General features: G+C 39.3%; 1 protein-coding gene across 2 annotated transcripts; it reads right to left on the bottom strand.

The window, feature by feature from the left end:
- Nucleotides 1-997: 997 nt before the first annotated feature.
- On the bottom strand, nucleotides 998-25,153 carry LOC124595954 (nucleoside diphosphate kinase 6). Of its 2 annotated transcripts, none has more exons than XM_047134876.1 (4): nucleotides 24,871-25,153; nucleotides 11,393-11,535; nucleotides 11,119-11,279; nucleotides 998-2,415 (listed from the first exon to the last, which is right to left on the bottom strand). In XM_047134876.1, exons 1-4 carry the CDS (start codon nucleotides 24,985-24,987, stop codon nucleotides 2,210-2,212), a joined length of 627 nt encoding a protein of 208 aa, XP_046990832.1. In that variant the 5' UTR covers nucleotides 24,988-25,153; the 3' UTR covers nucleotides 998-2,209. The 2 variants fall into 2 exon arrangements, with proteins under 2 accessions (XP_046990832.1, XP_046990833.1); XM_047134877.1 differs by lacking the exon at nucleotides 24,871-25,153 and adding an exon at nucleotides 24,606-24,838.
- Between the last annotated feature and the right edge of the window lie 96 nt (nucleotides 25,154-25,249).

Raw genomic sequence — 25,249 nt, forward strand, 5'->3', positions numbered from 1 at the left:
GTTATGCAAATGTAATGAGAATCACTGTTTGTGGATACTTTACTACTCTTTTTCTGTCAAACAGCACTGACAGATGACACGTATAGCTGTTGTTGCACAACTTTAGATTATTTGCCGCAATAAATTTCCCTAGACTGATTGCAGGACATACTGTGACACCAATAGACAATTTGTTTTTAGAGACAACAACAACAACAACAACAACATAATCATAAACAATGACTAGTTCACAGCACTCTGAGAGAAACTATGGGAAGAACATTGGAAATGGATTAATAAGGACAATACAGATGGAAGATTTTATTCTTTCTGCAGTACATGATGTCTTGGTGTCAACTAAAATCGAGCAGAAGTAAGGATAAGTAAGTGCTGGTTAACTTCTGGGAAAGTATCTTATGCAAGGAAAAGAGTGTTAGACCTAATGATAAAATATAAATAAAATATATTAAGGATAAAAATATGCATTTTAATTCATTATCTCACAGAGCACTGAAATACTGCAAATTTTTAAATGTAATGTTGATCCCACACAAGTGTTTGGGTATTAAAGTACAACACAACTACTTACAAGTTATTCATTGAGAATATCTCTCAACTATGTACATTTTAATCATTTGCTCAGCATTTATCAAGAATGTATTTTCCTTCATATGAGGGCTATTCGGAAAGTAAGGAACAATAGGTCACGAAATGGAAACCACAGTGGAAATCAGAATTGTTTTATTTGCAACGGTTAGCTACTTCTCTACACAGTCGCTGCTCAGACTTAGACATCTGTTGTAGCATTGTACCAACTTTTCAATTCCATTGTTATAGAAGACAGCTGCCATTGGTTTTCGACAATTTTCTATTCTGGACTGCAGCTCGTTGTCTGTGTCAAAATATTGTCTTCATAACCAGCAGTTCATTTGAGCAGAGATGAACCTCAGGGGTAGCCCATTAAGGCTGTATTGTGGGTGATCAAACACTTCCCATGTAAAATGCTGCAGGAGCATCTTCATTGCCCCTGTAGAGTTTGGCCAAGAATTATTGTGAAGAATGAACCACATGACAGTTATGTTATGTGGATTGCATAGCTTCAGGCGAAATCTTTCACCAGGCCCTCATACTTGGCAGGAGATGCTAAATTCTAGCCATCTTTACTTTCTCACTGTGAGCTCAGAACTGAAAAGGGGGACATGATACTATCGCCGGGCATACTAGACACAGTGCCCCATGCATATGTACAAAACTTCATCTGATTTTCACTGTATTTTCCACTTCGCGACTGATCGTTCCTTACTTTCTGAATAACCCTCGTATATGGAAGCCAAAGCATCATTTTTAGGTCTCAACTACAAAATAAGAAAAGATAGCATTTCACATGTGTCATTATAATTTTTAAACATAAAAATGTAACAAATATAATATTTTATCAATGAAATAACAAATCTTTTTTGATTACATTACATGAAGACTAAAATCATTTATAGCTACAGACTAAGTTCATAGGCATAAAAAGTATTTAGTTACCATCTTCTGAAATTATAACATCTGAGGATAGCATAAAGAAGAATTCTTCTATTGAGAATCAGACAAGAAAAATGTACACAAGAAAGAAAATATGCAATGCAGAAAATAATTCATTTGGGACCTTGAGTTGTAAGACAAACACCAAGTCTGAAGTAGCACCTAGAACCTCTGATTCCATAAAACCAGTTTTCTGACTTTTGTTGCCCCAGATGTTGTAATTTTATCAGTTACTGATCACGTCTATTCATGTATTGATACATTGCTCCAAAGTGAAATGCATTTTTTAAACTATCACAGTTGAAGCAGTTAGAAGCTTCCAAAACAATACTATGTATTGTTTTTACATTAAGGGAGATTGCCATTGGTACTTCTCTTCATTTAATATATTTATTCCCTATATATTATCAGTATTTTTCTTTGGCACTCTAAAAAATTATTTATCATCACACACACACACACACACACACACACACACACACACACACACACACACACACACATACACTAGTATAAACTCTGTCTAAATACATTAACAACTACATGTATCCGCAAATGCACTTTTTTACATAGCATTAAAAATGCTGTATGTAAAATCTCTATAGAATCACAAAGAATCCCTATATCCTTTCATAAAATTTTACATACTGTAAATAAGAGACTGATTTGTACAGAAGTTACAGACATATTATCATTAGTCCTATTCCCGCATTGGTGGTGAGTATGATGTGAGGCAGTAGCTATTATTACAGGATGGTTTTTCATTTTTTATTGTATGTATAAATTCCTCTGTGTTAAATGCAACAGATTCGGCTTTGTACAGTGGTTCATCTTCTGCAAACCATTTTCCTATATCAATATCCATGAAAAAGAAACTGATTTCCTTGAGGGCTGCTTCTGGTGAGTCTACAAACCAAGAAAAGATATATATTAAACACACTCCTGATAAATGTTTCAGCAATACAATTAGAGGTTTTTTAATGTTTTTTAAGCATGTCTTCCAAACATAAATAATATACATAGTATGGCACACTCTTACATAACATTTTATGTATATGATGTTGTTATCACACTGCATGTGATCTTCATCTAGTACTGATTTTTGGCATATAATACTGTTCTAGATCTAGTGATGTGTACTTTTAACAATTTCTTTATGTGTTACATACAATATGTGGAGAAAGTTTCATTTTGGATAACAGTGCTGCATTTTGTAATTTTCATAAACCGTAGTGTATCTGCCAATGGCCTTGCCGCGGTGGTAACACCGGTTCCCATCAGATCACCGAAGTTAAGCACTGTCGAGCTGCGCTAGCACTTGGATGGGTGACCATCCAGTCTGCTGAGTGCTGATGGCAAGTGGGGTGCACTCAGCCCTTGTGAGGCAAACTGAAGAGCTACTTGATTGAGAATTGGTGGCTCTGGTCTCGTAAACTGACATACGGCCAGGAGAGCGGTGTGCTGACCACATGCCCATCAATATCTGCATCCAGTGATGCCTGTGAGCTGAGGATGACACAGCGGCCAGTCGGTACTGTTGGGCCTTCCAAGGACTGTTCAGAAGAAGTTTAGTTTTTTAGTAGTGTAGCTAGCTTTTTAGTCCTCTTAACTTTCCCTGAGTCATAAATATTAACAAGGCTTCCAAAACCATGTCCACATATTTTCCACAGACCTCTGCCAGGCCTATACACTGCACTACAAACTGTTAAACATAGTGACAAGAAGTGACATTGTTAAATAAATTTTGCAGGTTAGAGGTTTTGAAGCTGGTATGTTAAGTATAAATATACAATGATGAGCCAGACATTAAGACTACTGCCCACAATGAAATTGAATAGCACATGGCAGCAATTCAGGCATGTGACACAGTAAAAAAAAGAATATAAGTGGAGCAGAGATGAATAGGGATTTTTTTTCTAGTGATGATATGGACTGAAAATGAGGAAATCCACTGACATAAGAGACTTTGACAAATGGCAGATTGTTATGGCCTGGTGCCTGGGAATGAGCATCTCAGGAACTATGCAGCTCATTAACTGTTCACATGCTACTATTGTGACCATCTATGGAAATTGGCTGAAGGACCACCAGTAGGCAACCAGGTGTTGCAAGATGCAGGACAGAGGCGTGCTCATTCTGTAAAGCAGGATTGGTGGCAATCTGTGATATATCTGATGACACTGTATAATTCTGGCGCTGGCAAAAGTGTTTCAGAGCACACTGTTCAGTGCACATTGTTTAACATGTAATTATACAGCAGATGATATCTACTCAATCCTATTTTGACACAATGACATCAATTATGATTGCAGAGGACATGGGTTTATCAAGATTGATCCACTGATCAATGGAAATATGTCACCTGACTGAAGGAATCATGGTTACTTACTTCACCTGGTTAATGGTAATGACTGGATACACTGTCATCAAGGCAAATGGCTGCTCAAAACATGCATTGTGCCATAGACATGAACCAATGGGGGCAATATTATGGTATGACAGCCATTCACCTGAGCCTCCATAGGATCTATGGTAGTAACTGAAGGCACCACGACAGCTCTGAACTACGTAAGCAACATTGCAGGCGACCATCATGCCTTATTACTTAGTGCTTTCCAACATCTTCCAGCAGGATAACTATCCATCTCACACATCCACAACTGTGCTGCTGTATTTTCAGGAGCATAAAAGTGAACTCATGTTGATGCCTTGGCCACCATAGCCACCTGACCTGAACTCAAGAAACACATCTGGGATAATACTAAATACCAGCTCCTGCATACATTGGTCTGCAATTTACAGGAATTGTGTGGCCTGTGCATAGACATCTGGTGGCACATACTTCCAGAAACCTACCAAGGACTTGTTGAATCCATGCCATGCAGAATCATTTATGTTTTCTGTTCCACATATGGATCAACAAGCTATTAAGCAGGTGGCTATAATTTTTCTGGCTCATCGGATATTTTTGTTAATACAGACTATAATAAAAGATTTCAGTCTTTCTACCGGCCATAAAAATAGGAGCAACTGGAACACGGCAGATAGACACAAAAATTTAAAAATACTTTTGGGTTTCAGTAGTTTCTAGCTTTTCTGCTTCAGGATAAGGATGGAGAACAAGAAAAATAAATGATATTGGCACAGTTTTTGAAGGAAAGGAAATGTGACTTCAAAAGCCGAATGACTATAAATCAACTGTATTTAAGGGAACATTCACTTGAGAAAACTCAAATGGCCCTGAGTCACTTGAGAAAACTATAAAATTGTGAGCCAGAATGGCTTGCCATAACTTAAATTCTCCCAGTCTTCACAACAGATGGGCCCCCCTCATTTTGGGATTGGGAGGCAGATGACCTGCCTTTCCAAACCTAGACCTACCTAGCCCTCTTCCTCCCTGAGGATGTAACTAACAGTTGTGAAAGTTGTGGTAGCTTCTTGTGCATTTATATGTATCTATCAACAGAACTAAGTACTGACTAGCCATTCTGTATCATAATGTTATGACTATGAAAGTAACAATGAACCAATACCTTATAATAAAACCTAGAGTATTTTTAAAAATGAACTGTTGGGAACCAATAATACTAACATATCTAAAATTTTAAAAAATAATTATGAAAAAAATAATGAAGTGCATGAAGAAAGGAAAAGAAGTAAGGGGTTACAAAATGAAGAAATATTAAACAACAAGTACAGTATATAAGTTCACCAGACAAAACATTAGTTATCCCCTTAAAAGGACAAACTGGTCACTTTGGAGCACTGCAGATGGTGTATGACTGGTACCAGTTGATCACGTGACCCTCCATTGGTGACTCAGTGAAGTGTTGTGTACGTGCTAGTCGGCTGTCTGGTACAGCACAGTAAGAAGGGTGAATGTGGGAAATGTGACAGATTGGCAGAAAGGAGCTATTATGTTTGGATATGTCCACGACCACACTGTGAATGAAGCAGCCTGATTTGTTGGTTTATGAATAATGACTGTGCAAAATGGTGTACTACTCAACTACTCACAGATATGTAACACAGCACAAGGGCACCCATACCCAGGGCCGGAGGGGGGGAGTTACCATCAACCTATCCCCAGCTTTTCAGGGAATGGAAAAAATATAGTGCAGTCATGTGCTTTTCCTTAAAAAAAAATATTTAAAAATCGGTATTATGCAGGTTTTTAACTGCGACAGAACTGGAACTTTTATATGGCTACTTAAAAGTCACCATTCATCTTCAAAAATATTAAAAGTACACCACACCCCAAAATCTAGCCCCCCCTTCCCCTACAAATTATCATGTGGGACCCTCGACACAGCATAATAATAGTGATCATAAAAAAATACTAACCAACATGGATCAGAGATGAGTGTCAAGCCTTGCAAATGTCAATTGATTTCCAACCCAACAGGAACTGTTGCTGTCAGTGAATATAGATCCATCTTAAATGTTTCTATGTGAACATTGTGAAGGGGACTGCATGAAATGGCCATCTTGTGTTGAGTATCTCACAACATGTCATTACTCACAATTGCACACAAAGCTGAACAGCTTCAATGGGCCAAACACAGAAATGGAAGAGTAGCTTATTAGAGAAATGCAGTGTAATCTAATGAGTTGCGATTTTGTCTCTTTACAGATGATGAGGCACCAACAGCCCTATGAGGCAACTAACCTGGTGTGTGTGGAGGGTGTAGAGTAGGCTGCAGATGGTTTTGCAATGTTTTGAAGGTTTTTTTTAATTACATTTTCTCATATTTTTCTCTTGTTTCTCAGATTAGAACCAACTTTTGCAGCACAAGTTTTGCGAGGTTACATTTTCAGAAACAACTTCTGCAGCACAAGTTTTGTGAGGATAAATTATTGTTTGGTGTTTGATAATTTAGTCTTACAAAACTTGTGCTGCAAAAGTTGTTTCTAATCTGGGGGAAATGTGCTGCAAAAGTTGTTTCTAATCTGGGGGGGAAAAAAATGAGAAAACATAACATAGTAACATATTTGTCTACATAATGCATTTACTATAGAGATTATTCACAAATTCTCTTTACAAACTTCTAGGACTTGTAGAGGGTAGTGAGTACATAATATTTTGAAGAGGAACCCATGTCTGGAAACACACAGTTTCCATTCTACGACAGTTTCAGTTCAGATGGAAAAGGGGTAGATTTTGGGAATCTGGGTGACTTTCCCAAAATCTCTCCCTTTTTCTAGACCTCTTCAGTAATTTTCCTTCACCTTTCTTCCTTCCCCTTCAACCCTTCTGTTTGAAGAAGAAGCCGCTGGCTCGGAAAGCTTGCCAGTCACAACAATCTTCTATGTGTGTGCTCTGCCGCCACTTGGGGAGTAGATTTTTTATCTCTCCAATTCAATAATTTTATCAATAATTGATTGTTTTCATTTATAACTTAAACATTACCTATTTACATTGTTGCCAAATAAAAAAAAAACAAGAGTCCAGTACATCATATGTTTAGAGCAGTACTGATTTGTTACAACAGCATATTGATGTGGCGACCAGCAACATTGTTACTGACATTGTACCTACGAACCATGTTCTGGTTTACACCCCCATCCCACCTGGAACCTCTTCAGTTTTTACTGCAACAGTCAGAACTCATGCCAGCAGATATTTCTTAGTCTCTACAGGATTCTTGTAAATTAAACTTTGCATAAGATCGCACAAGAAGTAGTCCATAGGAGTTAAATCCAGCGATCGCTGTGGCCATGCAATTGAACCACCTTGGCATATTCAACTTTCATCATATTGTCTTTTGAGATGTCTCTGAACCACACATGAGAAATGAGGTGGTGTACCATCATGCTGAAACCACATTTCCTGATGGACATTCAGTGGCACAGCTTCCAAGAATGGGTCCAATAAGCTTTGTAGGAAGATCAAGTATGCAGGACCAGTTAACCTGAGTGGAAGGAGATATGGCCCAATCACATAACTGTCCAAAATATCTGTCCACATGTTAACACCATACTGGTGCTGAAATCCCTAAACATTCATGGCACAAAGGTTTAAATCTGCCTAGACATGGCTGTTTTGCAAATTCAGAACATAGTTCCTAGTGGACTTACATTCATCTGTGAACAAAACTTGACATGGAAACATGGATGTGATAATGCAGTGCTGCAAGAATAACATGCAGTATGCAATGTGTCGTGGAAAATCGGCTGGGCCCATAATGTGTACCCTTTGTAGGTACAGATGTTCCTGGCAGATTAAAACTGATTAACTTCTCATGGTTGGGATTCACAGTAATATAATATTTCTTAAAAGACATCATAGTCGCCGTTGACTGTATAAAATATTTGTTGCTACTATTGCAATTTCGGCCTTATGGTCATTTTCAAGTAACACTGCAAAAATTACATTCTGTCAGAATATAAAACTATCTGACATCAGTACATGTTGTCGTCAAAAGGCTGCATTTTGACGACGACATGTACTCATGTCAGATAGATTTATATTCTGACAGAATGTAACTTTTGCAGTGTTACTTGAAAATGGCCATAAGGCCAAAATTGCAATAATAATAATAAATATTTTATACAGTCGATGGCGACTATGATGTCTTTTAAAGATTAAAACTGTGTGCCGGACCGAGACTCAACTCGGGACCTTTGCCTTTTGCGGGCAAGTGCTCTACTATCTGAGCTACCATGCTCACAGCTTTACTTCCGCCAGTACCTCTTCTCCTACTTTCCAAACTTCACAGAAGCTCTCCTGCGAACCTTGCAGAACTAGCACTCCTGGAAGAAAGGATATTGCAGAGACATGGCTTAGCCACAGCCTGGGGGATGTTTCCAGAATGATATTTTCACTCTGCAGTGGAGTGTGCACTTATATGCAACTTCATGGCAGATTAAAACTGTGTGCCAGACCAAGACTTGAAGTTGGGACGTCTGTCTTTCGTGGGCAAGTGCTCTACCATCTTAGCTAACCAAGCATGACTCCCACCAAGTCCTCACAGCTTTACTTCTGCCCGTACCTCGTCTCGTTGGTAGAGCACTTGCCCGCGAAAGGCAAAGGTCCCGAGTTCGAGTCTCGGTCCGGCACACTGTTTTAATCTGCCAGGAAGTCTCATATCAGTGCACACTCCACTGCAGGGTGAAAATATCATTCTGGAAACATCCCCTAGGCTGTGGCTAAGCCATTTCTCTGAAATATCCTTTCTTCCACAAGTGCTAGTTCTGCAAGGTTCGCAGGAGAGCTTCTGTGAAGTTTGGAAAGCAGAAGAAGAGGTACTGGCGGAAGTAAAGCTGTGAGGACGAGGCGTGAGTCATGGTTTGGTAGATCAGATGGTAGAGCCCTTGCCCGCGAAAGGCAAAGGTCCCAAGTTTGAGTCCCAGTCCGGCACACAGTTTTAATCTACCAGGAAGTTTCATATCACCGCACACTCCGCTGCAGAGTGAAAATCTCACTCTGGGTACAGATGTAATTGTTGCTCATGCAGAACTTCCCAGACGATACTGTGACTAACACTCATTACACACACAAAATTGTTTGAGTACTTGTTGATGGGTTCTCTTGAATGCAATGCAGTACATCATTTTCAAATTTGGGCATGCGGCATTGCTGTGGAACATTACAATACTGCCTCCTCATGTTGAAGGTAGCTGTTTCTCCGAGTCACTGCTTAGCTTAGGTAAAAAGTTTGTGGGATGGCATGATACGTTGCGGAAAACATTCATGATGCAGCCAACTATCAGCTCTTCCATTACATCGAGCTTCACCATACACAAGCAGCATGTCTGTGTATTCTGAAAACAAAGTACCGAACCATGTTTACTGTATCGGAGACATACAGGCATTGAATAGGTCTTGCAGCAAGGTAGACATTAAGTGGCATTAGGTGATGGTCTGAAGTACTGCATGTCATCCCGTCTATCCTCTTGCTGTCCGCCCCCGGTAGCCGAATGGTCAGCATGTCGGATTGTCAATCCTCTGGGCCCAGGTTCGATTCCCGGCTGGGTTGGGGAATTTTCTCCACCCAGGGACTGGGTATTGTACTGTCTTCATCCTCATCCTATCATTTTCATCGACTGTAGGTCGCTGAAGTGGTGTCAAATTGAAAGACCGGCACCCGGCAAATGGCCTGCCCGACGGGGGGACCTAGCCAGCCGCTTAAATTAAAAAATTATCCTATTGCATACCAGGAAAAGCAACAATGTGACTTTTATCTTTCCCTCAGCAGACGTGGCTGCATTACACATCTGAACTGAAACCATTGTAGAACAGAACTGGTACTTTTCAGGACAAGGGATGCTTTTCAAAATATTCTGTACTCACTTCCCTCTACAAGTCCTAGAAGTATGTAATGGGAAGTTCCAAATACCCTGTATAACAACATGTATTACAGGCCACTGAAGATGATTCATAAATAAAAGAAGCAAAAGACATATAGTGAAAAGCAAACTGTCTTTCCATCTAGCTGCAAAGAGGGAATGTACCTCCATGAATTCTGAAGCAACTAAGGAATGACAGAAAAAAGAAAAAGGATTATATGTGGTTGATTTGTCAAGCACTGAAGTATCCTATTGCACCTCAAGCAGCACACTAAATCACCTGATCCTACCACACTGTAAAAGTCTGGGGCTATTTGGAAAAGTAGATGAAATGTAGCAGACAAGACACCTGCAGTTTCATACAGGATCCAATGATCAATGAGTCACTTCAGTGGATATGGGACACTTGAACAAACCTGCAGACTTGGTTCCTCACCAAACAGGCGATTATCAAGGCTAAAGGCAGTGTTACATGGCATTAGCAAGGCATCTTCTGGTGTGGATAATTTTTTGTCCTGAGTACTTAGTGTCAAAGAGAAAATTTCAGTGCTGAATGTGAGAACAAGTAAATTTATGAAAGAGAAACCTCAAAGATTAGCATAAATTAAGACAAGGTGAGTAATAATAGTGAAGTACACTTTAGAAAGTCAAAACACTAATTTAGGGAATGAGGACCACATGACTAATGTGGTAGAACAGGTATTCAAGTTGCTGCTGTTACCGTGAACAGCATCAGTAGTCACAGGGTAACAGAATTTCCTAGCGTACGCAGATGCTGGGAGATAGTAACACCAATATAAAATGTTAAGTAAAACTTTCAGTAAATCAGTTGATTTCTTGTCTGTAATAGGACTGTAGTATGTGGGTGTACACCTGCCTTACTATGGAGTAAAAGGTCATCAATGTTGTAGGGCCAAACAAGTGTGTCAAGCTTCAGTTTATGTAATAGTTGCCTTCATATTTTCAACTTCGCTTTGACACCTGGGAAGTGAAAATACCTCTTTTGTTTTAAAAATTATTTGGATTCCTTTCTATATTTCATTTTGAGAATCGAATTTTAGGAATACTGGCCACCTTCACAAATTCCACACATGTGGCTGCCCATATGACCTAACAAATCATGAACTACATATTTTAATACTTTTATAAACACAGAAACTCAGCAAAAATATGACTAGAAATGGACAATGTCAATACTCTGAACTGATAAATAAATACAATATCTGCATTCACAATAAGAATATTAGAAACAATACTTAATGCCATATGTATGCAAATATGTTTCAGGGCATGAACTGAAGTTTATGAAAAAGCTACAACCTGATCCATGAGAAGCATTTCGAGTATCTGATAAACCATAACATCCCCTAATACTGTCAGGATGAGTGTACTGTGCTTGATAAACTTTTGTAGGTCCCATTAACTTCCTCCATTCCTGAATGGCATTCTTTCTCGCTAAAACATACACATCACAGGGACCACTGGAACAAAGCAACAGTTGCATATATTATACCTACCACATTTAAAAAATATATATGTTGAGAGCTTCCTGTTATAATCCTGTAAGAAAATGATTATGAATACAATAACTAACCTTTGCATGAATGTAATAAGGCGATGATAAAAGAATTTTTCTTTATGTTCTGCATAGAATTCTTCCACTTGTGCTTCACTTAGATGAACTCGTTTATTTCTCACAACATAAAATCCTTTGGCCAATATTTTATCTCGAATATCCTGAAACCATTCAAAGTTGTTGAAACATCATAGTGTGAGTAATCTAATACTAAAAGAAAAGAACAAAATAAAACTGATGAAGTAACTACGACTTTAATAAAATGAATAATAATTCTGCCAGATAGGCAATCAAGTGCCTATTGATCTTCTGCGTTATGGAAAAATCTATTAGCATTTTCCTTCTCCAACACACTGGTGGCCAATATACACAGATACTGTCACAAAAACCATTTATCTACTATTAACTTTTCTTGTTCACTTGCTTTTTATGCATCTTCTCTTATATAGATAAAAGTAAATTAATGCAGATGAATAGGAAAAAGAATCCTGTAATGTTTGAATACTCCATTAGTAGTGTAGCGCTTGACACAGTCATGTCGATTAAATATTTGGGCGTAACATTGCAGAGCGATATGAATTGGGACAAGCATGTAATGACAGTTGTGGGGAAGGCGGATAGTCGTCTTCGGTTCACTGGTAGAATTTTGGGAAGATGTGGTTCATCTGTAAAGGAGACCGCTTATAAAACACTAATACGACCTATTCTTGAGTACTGTTTGAGTGTTTGGGATCCGTGTCAGGTCGGATTGAGGGAGGACATAGAAGCAATTCAGAGGCGGGCTGCTAGATTTGTTACTGGTAGGTTTGATCATCATGCGAGTGTTACGGAAATGCTTCAGGAACTCTGGTGGGAGTCTCTAGAGTAAAAGAGGCGTTCTTTTCGTGAATCACTACTGAGGAAATTTAGAGAACCAGCATTTGAGGCTGACTGCAGTACAATTTTACTGCCACCAACTTACATTTCGCAGAAAGACCACAAAGATAAGATAAGAGAGAGTAGGGCTCGTGCAGAGGGATATAGGCAGTCATTTTTCCCTCATTCTGTTTGGGAGTGGAACAGGGAGAGAAGATGCTAGTTGTGGTACGAGGTACCCTCTACCACACACCATATGGTGGATTGTGGAGTATGTATGTAGATGTAGATCTTTGGACCTAGCTTCATACTTGCTCTGCCCCCCCCCCCCTCCTTTTTTTTCACAACTCTTCTTGCTCTTTCCCATACTACATAACCAGCCATGTCAGTTACATAACAACATCAAAAGTGGCTGCATGTATTTAGGTACGAACTTCAGCTCCACAGAAGTGCCCGAAGTCGAAACAGTCAGCTGTTATTACTTGATATGAGTCTATCACTCAGTACTTCATCTTAAAGAGACTCAACTGGGAGAAACACACTGATGATCTGCTGGAACATTTGACCTCAGCTACTGCTGCTATTAGGATCATTGCAAACTTTGGTGATAAACGTATAAGTAAATTAGCTTACTATGCCTATTTTCATTCCCTGCTTTCATATAGCATATTTTGGGGTAACTGATCATTAAAGAAAAAAGTATTAATTGGACAAAAGTGTGTAATCAGAATAATAGCTGGAGCCCAGCCAAGATCATCTTGTATTTAAGGAATTCACTTATGAAATTTGTTATTAGTAACACATCCCAGTTCAAAAGCAATGGCAATGTGCACAGTTACAACACTAGGAGAAAGGCTGATCTTCACTGCTTTGGGTCAAATCTAACTTTGGCACATAAAGGGGCGAACTATGTGTCCACAAAAGTCATTGGTCACTTATCAAATAGCATCTAATGTCTGACAGAGAGCTGTCCAACATTCAAAACAAATTTAAAACATAAAATTCTGAATGACAGCTCCTTCTTCTCAGTAGATGAATTATAAATTAGTAATCTTGCAAGGAAAAAAGTTGAATTATGGCAGGTAAAGAAACCCTCTGTTAAACTGACATGTTCCACATAATTGTGAAGTGTTGCATTGTAACCTATGGAACAAGTATTATCTTGGAAACTTCTCCTTCATGGTGAGAGTTTTCAGTAACCATTTTCATTAGCTAAATCAGTTTAAAGTCTATGTTAAAATGTAGGTCCCACTATAAATGGCTGAGTAAGTCTGTCCAAAGGATGTAGAAATGCAACAGTATACTGCCGTCAATAGGACCATACGTTGTAAAGCACTGTGGTGTTCATACCCACCTTCAGGTTGATGACAGCTTTACTTTCTCAAAGGGTTGGGCCAATTAATACTTACTTCAGTGTTGGCAATATATTTGTTATAACAACAAATTTGCAGGTATACATGATTTGATTATCCACATTCAAAAGTTAAAAAATAACATGAGACCCTGCATAAAAATTTCTCAGTTCCCTTGCCACATAAAATTCCAAACTTTCGATGATATCCTTCATCATCTTCATCAGAGACTAAAACTGACTGATATCACTCGATATCATTAACAACTTAGAATTTTGTCTGAATCTGATGCGGCAAATGAACCAAGAAATGTTTATGCAAGGAATCCATCCTCCAAAACTTCATAGCAATATGAGACTAATGTGTGTACTAAAAGTTGTCCTGACATTACGTCATACTGTGGGGACATCAAAGCAAGGCTGCTAATGTCTTCAAACTACAAAAGAAGGCAATAAGATGTAGCTTGGCACCCAGAGCTCACTGTAGGCCAAGCTTTAAAAAATTACAGATTATGAACCTGCCGTCAATATTTATAACACAGTGTGTAATGCATATTAAGGAAAACTATCCGAGTTATCAACAGTATGACATGCGACACAAGAAACAAGCAGGACCTAGTTTCTTTCCAATGTAACTATAAAAAAACACGAAAGTGCTTCTTATACAAGTCCATAAAAATTTTTAATGCCATACCCCAACATATCAGGGATCTTCCAATTCAACAATTCAAAAAAAAAAGTAAAAGAATTTCTTTTTGAGCTCAGCATGTATGAAACTGATGAATTTTTAAAGGAGGCAAAGAATATGGTATGACTACACTTTGTGATCAGTTTTTATATGCTTCTATATATGAGTAAGTCTGTAATTGGCTAAATTTACTATGCAATATCAATTTGTACCAGAAGTTTCTCTGTTTTGTTTTTGTGTGAAGGTACCATAATTATTTGTGTAATATTTATATTGTGTAATATTTTTCTTGTTTTTGTAATTATTTGTGTAACATTTACACTATGTAATATTGACTTTTGTAATGCCTCAGATGATCTCTGAAGTCTCTACAACAATAAACAATCAATCAATCAATCTATGACACAAATACATGATTTATCAGGAGCAGCCACAACCTGTGGGTGACACTTGCCATGTGTTGAGTCTGTCCACAAAGTGGCATACACAATATCATTTCAGGTTTGATATTCTCATATAGCAATATAGCATGCATAATCTTCTCCCTAATGAGGATCAAGGCATCCAGCATGACTTTCACCAATACTTTCCTTGCTAGAGGTTACCAATGACCTGTGGTGGCAGGATTGTGGGTGTGATGCTTCAATTGAAATGTGTTTGCAGTGCCATCCCACTTTCCCACAATTCAAATACTATGTGCCAAATGCACATGACCCACAGTCAATGCCATTGTATAGGGAGTGATCTGGCTAATCTAAGCACACAATTTCCTCATATTACAGATACTTGTCATTAGGTCAGTAGGGGTATTGTCATCTATCAGATGTCCATCCACAATCAAACATGTGCACATGCTGCACAGGATGTCATCACTACAGACCACAGCCAGCACAATAGCTATAAGAAAACCACCCAGTGGTATATGCATTCCTAACATGCTGCTGCCCCAGTTGAGAAGACTGCCATATCAGTACTTTCTCACATTATTGGCAAGATTGTAACCTGTTTAAAAAGTATGCCACTGATGGTTAGAGTCACACTCTAAGCTAAACTGAGACTCATCTGTGAACAAGACACTACAAGACTGTTCCTGGGGTCACTCCTTTCTCTGGGGCATTCACTTTCTTTACATAAGAGAAATGCATCTGGTAGATCACCTTTCAAATCTGATAGCCCGCAATGTGATGGGAGTTGTGCAATCCAGAGCCTGCCATGAGAATTCTGTTCAGGTTCAGTGCTGTTCTATTTGTATGTCTTTAGGCAATTAAAGCAACGCAATGGTACTGGGTTGTATCACTTCGTCAGTCTTCCTGGTGTCACCACTCAATGCTTTCTCCTTCCTCGAAAATTCTCCACAACCATGAAATGAAACTGAGGGCGATATTCTGGTGATATTCCACAGACTGGGGCTGGTCTATATGCTGCCAGTGATTCAGCCAAATGTAATGCAATTGAAATGTATTCACAGTACCATCCCACTTTCCTACAACTCAAATACTGGGTGCCAGACACACGCAACACACAGTCAGTGCCATTGTATCTGTGACTTCTGCCCACATGAACCGTGGCCGAGACAGTATGCAATGTCATACTACTATGTTACATATTTCATGTTTTGCCTTACCAAAGTCTAGTACCTCGCACCCCCTACCCTCTCAACGAAAATATCCCTTCACTTACATACATGAGTTTAATAACTATCGATATATCAATATAATGATTATATACTGAAATGAGCATGAAACACAGTTGTAAGTTCTGAGGCAGTGATCAGAATTTAAGGATGTAGCTTAACACAAAAAGAATGTTTGAAAGAATTAAAGAAGTTACGTAAGCTTCATTTTAGTACACAATCAGGTTTAAAAAAAAACTGGGCAGCATATTAATGTTTATTTTAAGCTTTTGGAAAAATGTGTCAGAAAAAATCCCTAGGCTGACTGAGGATTCAACCTCAAACCTCTGGATTCCATTCTGATTGTTATCCACTTAAACACTAAAGCACACAAAAAGTATATACTACGAAAACTATCACTTCTTGATGTCATACTTAATCTGTTTCCTCTGTGTCATCCAAAATCGATACTACAAACAATAGAATGTCTAGGATGGAATAACAACGATATTGAAAAGATAGACTGCTACTCACTACATACAAGAGATGCTGAGTCACAGAAAGGCACAATGAAAAGAATACTAAAAACATTTAAGCTTTGGGACAAGGTCCTTTCTCTGAAGTTCAACTTTCATTATCTACCCAATACCATAAACACACATATGGACTTGGTGCCCAGATGCAGGAGCCATGCATGTGGGGTCATTGTTGTTGTGTGAGTGTATGAGAGTTCTGCTTCTGAGGAAGGATTTTGTCTGAAACCTTACATATTTCTAGTATTCTTTTCATTATGTCCGTCTGCAACTCAATGCCTCTCCTATGTCCTAAGTAGCAATCTATCCTATCAATGAAATCAATACTACAAAGGCTAAACAGTTCCAATACAATAAAATCAGCATCTATGCTAAATGCTTCACACTCTACCAAGCACCACAGAAGGTACAGCTGGCATGTCATATCATAAACTTTCTCTTGCTACTGTCCATCATCCATCACCTGGCTTCTTAAGTACAAATCACTATAGCTTGTTAGCATGGTCTAACATGTACCAAAGAATATGAGCACATGAAATACACAGCACACTGCACTACACAGTCGTGGATTCCCAATTTTTCCAGTTCAGCATTAAGGCTTATAGTATACAGCTTATGATACTACCACAGCTTGCTGTCTCCTTTTCCTCAGTTGCCATGCTCCACTTTAATGGTGCCTGGTAGGTGTTATTCTTCCATGCCTGTCCCACTGCAATCTTTGGTACATTATTTCTTTTCTTCATCCCTTTTCGAGTTGTGTCACAATAAACATGCAAATTACTGAGTTATCAAATAATTGTCAACACTACAATTAATATGTGACTTTCACTGTAGCATAATGTAAGGAAAGGGAGAGCGGCTATATACACATACAATGGAACAAAATTCCAGGCTACAGACCTATATTGGTCAGCTCTAAAGTGTTGTCTTTCAATAGTAGACTTGCAAATGTACAAGACAGCAGTTCTCACAGTGTACATGCCACCCCCTCCCCCCCCTCCCCATCGACACCCCCCTCCCCCACATCATATACGCATAGTAACATTCCAAACAACAACAGAAACATAGAGTATAACTGCAGTGCATTAACTATTTCTAAATCTGTCTTTCATGAATACGAGTTGATATGAAGTCCATAATAAATGGCTTGTTTGATCTTTGACCATAATGATCATACTGTTACAATAAGTCATTCGCATCAATCAGGTTTAGCTAAGGGAGGGAAATTACAGTTTCATAAAATCATAAATACTGGCTCAGTCACACTATTGAGGGACAATTTACTGGACAAACAATGGGATGGTTTTACCAAAGGCAGTTAGGAAATAAACTTCATTCCTGAAAATACTCTTACACCACTATCAGTCCGGATTTCCTTCACAACCAGTCAGGAAAAGGTACAGTAAAAGCTGAGAGAAATAGTGGATAACATTTAGATAAAAGTATCTTGTGTCAGGAATAGAACTTTATTACATGCAGAGGAATAACTGTAATCGTGACTAAATTTATGACCCTGCCACCTAAAAAACAAAAAATGTACACTAAACACAAATAAATTAAAAATTCGAAGAACAAACCAAATACAACTGAAAACATTATTACATATGAAATACATAAAATTGGTAAAGTGAACTATATTCAACTCCTAAATGGCAGTTACAGTAAGACACATGATTTTAGATTCATTGGCTTACCGTAAGTAAATCTATTAGAATTACCTCTCTTCTGGCCATAAGAATGCTTCCAACCCTGACTTGGTTCTTAGCCCCCCCCCCCCCCCCCCCCGAGTCACTTTTGTACCCAGCCAATGAATCAAAGAGTATTTCATAACCAGTAAATGAATCAAAGAGTATTTCATAAAAGAGTGAAATATGCACTTGTAAACCCCATTTTTAAAAGTGTAAACAAGCAAGTAATCACAGATTAAACAACAGTCTACCTTCTTTTCATATACTGAAAATTCTTTGAGACAACAGACCCACTTGTTGACACTAATCTATCAACAACTGCTCAGTTTGACTTCCACGCATTTGATATCATTCTAGTAGAACTAAATACAAAACATTATCCTGATTTAAGGCCTTCAAATGCCTATATTAAAAAAATTCTGCAAGCGAAGCTAAAAAGGTTTGGTGATTTTCTTATTATCAGGAGTCACAGCCATGGAGAATTGTGTATGTGATAATGATTTCTTCATTTGATGGCTACTTTATTTCCTTCTGTATAAAATATTATAATTTCAGCTTTGTAGTCACTTTCAAGTGATTTATTATTATTCTTAGTTAGACTGATGCTGAAGTCCAGGGGGTGTGCAAAATATGGAAAGACCAAAAACATAACACTTTATCATCCCTAATAAGGTGTATGAAAACTATTGGCATTCAAAACAACTTCAAATCATCTCATAATGGATAAATACAGGCCCTTTATGTTTTTCAAGAGCATCTTATACTATTCTTCCTGCAAAATAGTGCAAGTTCAGTTGTTGACAATGAAATGGAAGCGATAATACAACCTTCTCTCCAAAGAAGGTCACAAAGGCTCAATAATACTGAGCTTTGGTGACTGTCATGACTGTCATCACGTTCACAAAATCAGTTCAGGATGACACAAGCTGTGTGAATGTAGGCCCTGTCTTCCTTGAACACAGCATCACCACTGAGAACAAATATTCTACCATGGGGGTTGACTTTATTAGCCAATATGGTCACACAATCCATTGTAGTAATACAACCAATAGAGTAACCATGGGGTCTTTGCAACACAATATGGCTGCCCAAACCATCACCAAACCCCAACATGTTTCAAGCAGTCTGCACAGTAGGCTTTGGAAGGCGTATGCCAGATACAAATTTGGTCACAAGTTGCAAACAGTGTGAAACAAGACTGATCTGACCAAATGACTTTCTTCCTGTGCTCGATTGTCCAGGTTTTACAGCTTTGGTACCAAATTTTTCTGTTAAGGGCATTTGGATCATTGATCTGAGGAGTTGGAATTCCAGCTCACCCCTCAATCCCCAACTTATGGAGCTCACTTCATGTTGTTTTGGTGCTGAGAGAGTTTGTGAGTGTGATATTTAATTTTATAGTGACTTTTGCAGCTATTGTTCTCTCGCTTTTCATCAAATCCTCTCAATGTCACTTTAACTCAACACACATTTTCATCTGCGATGTGACTTAGTGGTTGGTGTTTTTCTGCTTAACATGTATGTGATGTTAATCTTTGATATTGTGCCTCTACAAAAACCAAACACTTTGACAACCTTGGCTACGGAAGCACTCTGTGAGCATCAACAACTTTGCCTCCTAAGAAGTCACTCCAACATAATACACTCACAAGTACAAGAACACTGTTCTGACCATCCCTGACACTTCCAAAGTACTAAGGGCACTGCACAGGTGCTGTCCATGTTGATATAACATCACCACCTGCAGGCTTGTCTACCACCCGCATTTATGTTCAAGCAAGCCTTTCTTGTGGTGTTTCCATATTTTTGTCCAGCCTCCATACATGTAAAGAACACCATATCCATTATTTAATCGTAGACGGACTGTCATGTTAATATTACTTATGTGGTATATCAAGTATTACGTAAATTGTTCTTGTGTAATCCTATTGACAAATTACATTCTTTCACTTCATATTCCGATATACTGAATCAGTGAGGTTCACAAGACAATTCATGTATGGTAAAATGATGAATATGGTGTTGTTGACATGTACTATTACATACAATGTAACAAATCTTGAAAAGGACAATGATTTATTTGAAAATTCTACAAAGCCAAAATTGCAAAATTGTATCCAGAAGGAAACAAAATTGTATCCAGAAGGAAATAAAACAAGTCACATAGCAAAAGCAATTTTACTTAAAAAGCTTTGGTATTAAATATATCGCCCTTCCATGGACAAATTCATGTCTCCATAGCATAAAACACAGTGCCACATTAACAAATGTTAGAAGAGGAACAAAACTGAATCCAAAGTGGAGAAACATCAAATATAGGGTTCCAACAATTGGGCTGCTTCTGGCTCTTGGCAACACACTGATACTGTTGGTTAAAGCTCTGAAGAGACTGAACACCTAAGGTCATCAGTCTCTTATTTACCTCCCCCCCCCCCCCCCCCCCCCCCCAGACAGAATCTGTGTACCCCATCTATCTGTGTCTAGAGTTAATCCCATGTACATGTGTGGGGATGTTTTCTAAATGTTCGCAAACTTACACCTGAGATGGGACAAGGGCACCAACCCATTATTTACCTAGTGGGATGTAGGATAACATCTAAAAAAAAAACACACATCCAGGGTGGCCAGCTTACAAGCTCTCACAGTTCATCCATGGAGTGGGTTCAATTCAGGTCAGGCTCAACTCCCAGAGTCCCAATAGTGACACTTAATGCACTCTGTTATCCAGGCAAGTCACTTGGCTTACATAAATGATTTGCCAGATATTTGAGGGCTCAACAAAACCAGTGATGTTCACTGATAAAGGGTGCAAACACATCTGTACCAGACATAGTCAATAGAGTAATGGACAACCCTTCTAAGTGGCTCACAGCAAATAGCTTAACTCTTATTTAATCTTACAGAAACTCATAGTATGCCAGTCCAGGCAGATAAAACTGTGTTTAAGGCATGATAAGCAAAACTCAATAGACATACGTAAAATGGATATACGCAATTCCTAGGAATCCAGATGGGCAACAAACTGACATGCCACCAGCATGTGGATAAGTTATCCAGAAAGCTCAGCTCTTCCTGCTTTGCATATTTTCACCCAACACTCTCCTATGAGAAAAAAGCAGCTGTGCTCAAAAAAGCAGTCGTTCTCCAAAAGTATGCTGTTATAATATTGGTAAAGTCGATAATCTAATATCTTTCAGGGAGCTTGATACTCTTATACTCACATGCTAATAAATTTACCCCTTAGAGTATTTCTGGTTAGTAAAACAGGTAAATTTAATATGAATCATGATATTCAGAATCCCTACAGTAAAAGTACAAACATTTCTGTAATGATTAAGCATCTCTGCCAATGGAGTTCTATATTGTAGTCCAAAAATCTTGAAAAAATTGCCAGAAACCAGAAAGAAAACTGGAACTCTATGAAATCAACAGTTATAATAATGCATAGTATGAAGTGATGGATAAAAATAGCAGCTGACTAGTGTAAAAGGAATAGCATTGCTTTTTTTCCCAAAATACCTGCTCTTCTACACCTACACGGACTTCTGATAACATATCTGACTAGATTAGCAAAGGTTGTTAATATACACTCCTGGAAATTGAAATAAGAACACCGTGAATTCATTGTCCCAGGAACGGGAAACTTTATTGACACATTCCTGAGGTCAGATACATCACATGATCACACTGACAGAACCACAGGCACATAGACACAGGCAACAGAGCATGCACAATGTCGGCACTAGTACAGTGTATATCCACCTTTCGCAGCAATGCACGCTGCTATTCTCCCATGGAGACGATCGTAGAGATGCTGGATGTAGTCCTGTGGAACGGCTTGCCATGCCATTTCCACCTGGCGCCTCAGTTGGACCAGCGTTCGTGCTGGACGTGCAGACCGCGTGAGACGACGCTTCATCCAGTCCCAAACATGCTCAATGGGGGACAGATCCGGAAATCTTGCTGGCCAGGGTAGTTGACTTACACCTTCTAGAGCACGTTGGGTGGCACGGGATACATGCGGACGTGCATTGTCCTGTTGGAACAGCAAGTTCCCTTGCCAGTCTAGGAATGGTAGAACGATGGGTTCGATGACGGTTTGGATGTACCGTGCACTATTCAGTGTCCCCTCGACGATCACCAGTGGTGTACGGCCAGTGTAGGAGATCGCTCCCCACACCATGATGCCGGGTGTTGGCCCTGTGTACCTCGGTCGTATGCAGTCCTGATTGTGGCGCTCACCTGCACGGCGCCAAACACGCATACGACCATCATTGGCGCCAAGGCAGAAGCGACTCTCATCGCTGAAGACGACATGTCTCCATTCGTCCCTCCATTCACGCCTGTCACGACACCGCTGGAGGCGGGCTGCACGATGTTGGGGCGTGAGCGGAAGACGGCCTAACGGTGTGCGGGACCGTAGCCCAGCTTCATGGAGACGGTTGCAAATGGTCCCCGCCGATACCCCAGGAGCAACAGTGTCCCTAATTTGCTGGGAAGTGGCGGTGCGGTCCCCTACGGCACTACGTAGGATCCTACGGTCTTGGCGTGCATCCGTGCGTCGCTGCGGTCCGGTCCCAGGTCGACGGGCACGTGCACCTTCCGCCGACCACTGGCGACAACATCGATGTACTGTGGAGACCTCACGTCCCACGTGTTGAGCAATTCGGCGGTACGTCCACCCGGCCTCCCGCATGCCCACTATACGCCCTCGCTCAAAGTCCGTCAACTGCACATACGGTTCACGTCCACGCTGTCGCGGCATGCTACCGGTGTTAAAGACTGCGATGGAGCTCCGTATGCCACGGCAAACTGGCTGACACTGACGGCGGCGGTGCACAAATGCTGCGCAGCTAGCGCCATTCGACGGCCGACACCGCGGTTCCTGGTGTGTCCGCTGTGCCGTGCGTGTGATCATTGCTTGTACAGCCCTCTCGCAGTGTCCGAAGCAAGTATGGTGGGTCTGACACACCGGTGTCAATGTGTTCTTTTTTCCATTTCCAGGAGTGTACTTTAATGAAACTGGTTGTAGTGGCCACTGTTGTCAAATAACACTGAACTGAATTCCACATCCCTGACTCTCCCCTTCACCGTAGGATTTATGGAATGATATGTGTTAGAGAGTGATCATCGATGTGCTCCTCTCTACCTCTCCCCCCCCCCCCCCCCCCACCTTCACACACGTCAAAACAGAATAGATAAGCAAAGCCCACAGATAACAGTGGTTTCCCATATTTTTGTGTGCATACAGACATGGCACAAGTATAAAACAGAGAAAGGTTGGACACATGGACTTAAACTCTCTCAGTTCTTATTTTCTTTGAATTCTTCGTCTACAAGAAAATTAACTACTACTTTCAGACACTTTCTCACCCAATTCAGTCTCTAAACGTTTCATTATCTGATATATTGTGTTATCTGTACAGACCAACAACTGTTAGTCTTAGCTTTTTGCGTCATAGCCACCGGCCTGTACACAGTTTCTTTACGCAATGTGCAAACCGTATCTACTTTCTTTCTCTGTATCTGCTCTCTGGCTTTCCAGTAGTTTCAACAGTCCGGCTTTCAAGGAAAAACTGATTAATTTCGACAGAAAAAAGTAGAGATGGCGTTTGTGTGTTCTAGCTTGGAAATTCATTAGAATAATTATGTTATCTGTACTATACAAAATGTAAATAATAAAAACATTGTTTTCAATGTTTCTGTAACTGCAATATGGATAACACAGAAATACTTGCATTTGATTTATAAATGCAATGTTAACTCAGATTAGGCCTGTGAGTTTTAACATTTGGTTCATCATTCCCTGTGCAGTTGGATAATGAATAACTTATTTTTTAATTCAATGTGGTTAAGGATGCATGGGAGGAAAAACAAGTATGAATGATGCAGAATACATACAAACACATATGCATAGTCCTTGATACAGATGTATTTTATTTCGCTTTTGCATTATGTTAGTGCCACAGAAAGTGCGTGTATTTTTAATAGTGAGTGTTACCGGTAATCTGTAGCTTGAATGGTTTCCTGTAATTTAATAGTTTTGGCATCATATGTTCACCATTTGTCAGCCAAGGAACCATGTAGTTGTAGTTTTCAAATGTAACTGACCATATCATTAAATGACAGTTCCTATCACTTCTATGCTTATTTGAAAATTAATACATTGAACACATTGGAACTAAACGACTGAATTACATAATAAGCCACAAGCGGAACTATATCAATCAATTAGTAACTGAGGAAAAGGTATACGTTTTGCAAGATTTTCTCTTCTTTTAGAATGGACAAATTGGGTCCTTATTCTTTACATTATGAGCATCACGTGCCTTTGGCGTGTATACGATTTTGTTACACTATACAATAATTACGTTTAACGTTAAAGAATCACTAAGTCCAAACATAACTTGTTGGGTTCTGGCACTGATGTCTTTCCCCGATACGGTGGTTCCATTGGAGTATAGAAAGGGCTAGGGTTCTACTTTGTTAATACCATCAATTCACCTGAGCACCACAACACCCCATTCACTGTAGCGGGTAGCTGTCATACGGCAAACCCTGACATTTTTACAAACGAATGTAAAGACTGGCGTTCGGTGACACCTAATATGTGCGAAGTTTTATTGAAATCCTCTGTAATAGCATTTTTACAGTAGCTAAATTATATTGCTATGTTTCTGCTGCTAATTTCATACTATTGAGGTACACACAATATGACCAGCCCTAAATATTCGCCGCAATACTTGTTGCGCCAGCAAAATTAACTGACCTGTAAGGCATAAGGAACTTTGATTACGTGAGGTTTAATTATAGCTAATGTGAGCTGTAAATTTTCTACCGCCAAATTCATCAGTGTACGGAAACAGAAAGTTTTCTGTATAAACATGTTCTCACATACAGTACTTCAACTGCAGCCCCTCGTCCTATTTAGTATTTACTACCTATTTCATTATTGGACATATTTCAATCATTCAACGACAATTTGGTTAAAATAACTTCGTCCCCGACAAGTCGATTCAAAGCTTTTCTTCACAAACACTCCGTAAAGAAACAACGAGTATCCACAGACATTGAAAACTTGCACATCCTCCAAGACCTCTTTCCCACACGCCACAACAAGTGGCATGACGGCTGACTCGGCAGTTGTG

Source organism: Schistocerca americana, chromosome 2, assembly GCF_021461395.2.
Source record: "Schistocerca americana isolate TAMUIC-IGC-003095 chromosome 2, iqSchAmer2.1, whole genome shotgun sequence".
NCBI classification, from domain to species: domain Eukaryota; kingdom Metazoa; phylum Arthropoda; class Insecta; order Orthoptera; family Acrididae; genus Schistocerca; species Schistocerca americana.

What these genes read in the sequence shown, in the direction of transcription:
- LOC124595954 (XM_047134876.1), bottom strand. Translation starts at nt 24,987, where the DNA reads ATGTTTATACAGAAAACTTTCTGTTTCCGTACACTGATGAATTTGGCG. An exon ending in AAGTTCCTTATGCCTTACAG is followed by an intron (nt 11,536 to 24,870) that starts GTCAGTTAATTT and finishes GAATGGTTTCAG; the next exon opens with GATATTCGAGATAAAATATT. An exon ending in CTTATTACATTCATGCAAAG is followed by an intron (nt 11,280 to 11,392) that starts GTTAGTTATTGT and finishes GCTTTGTTCCAG; the next exon opens with TGGTCCCTGTGATGTGTATG.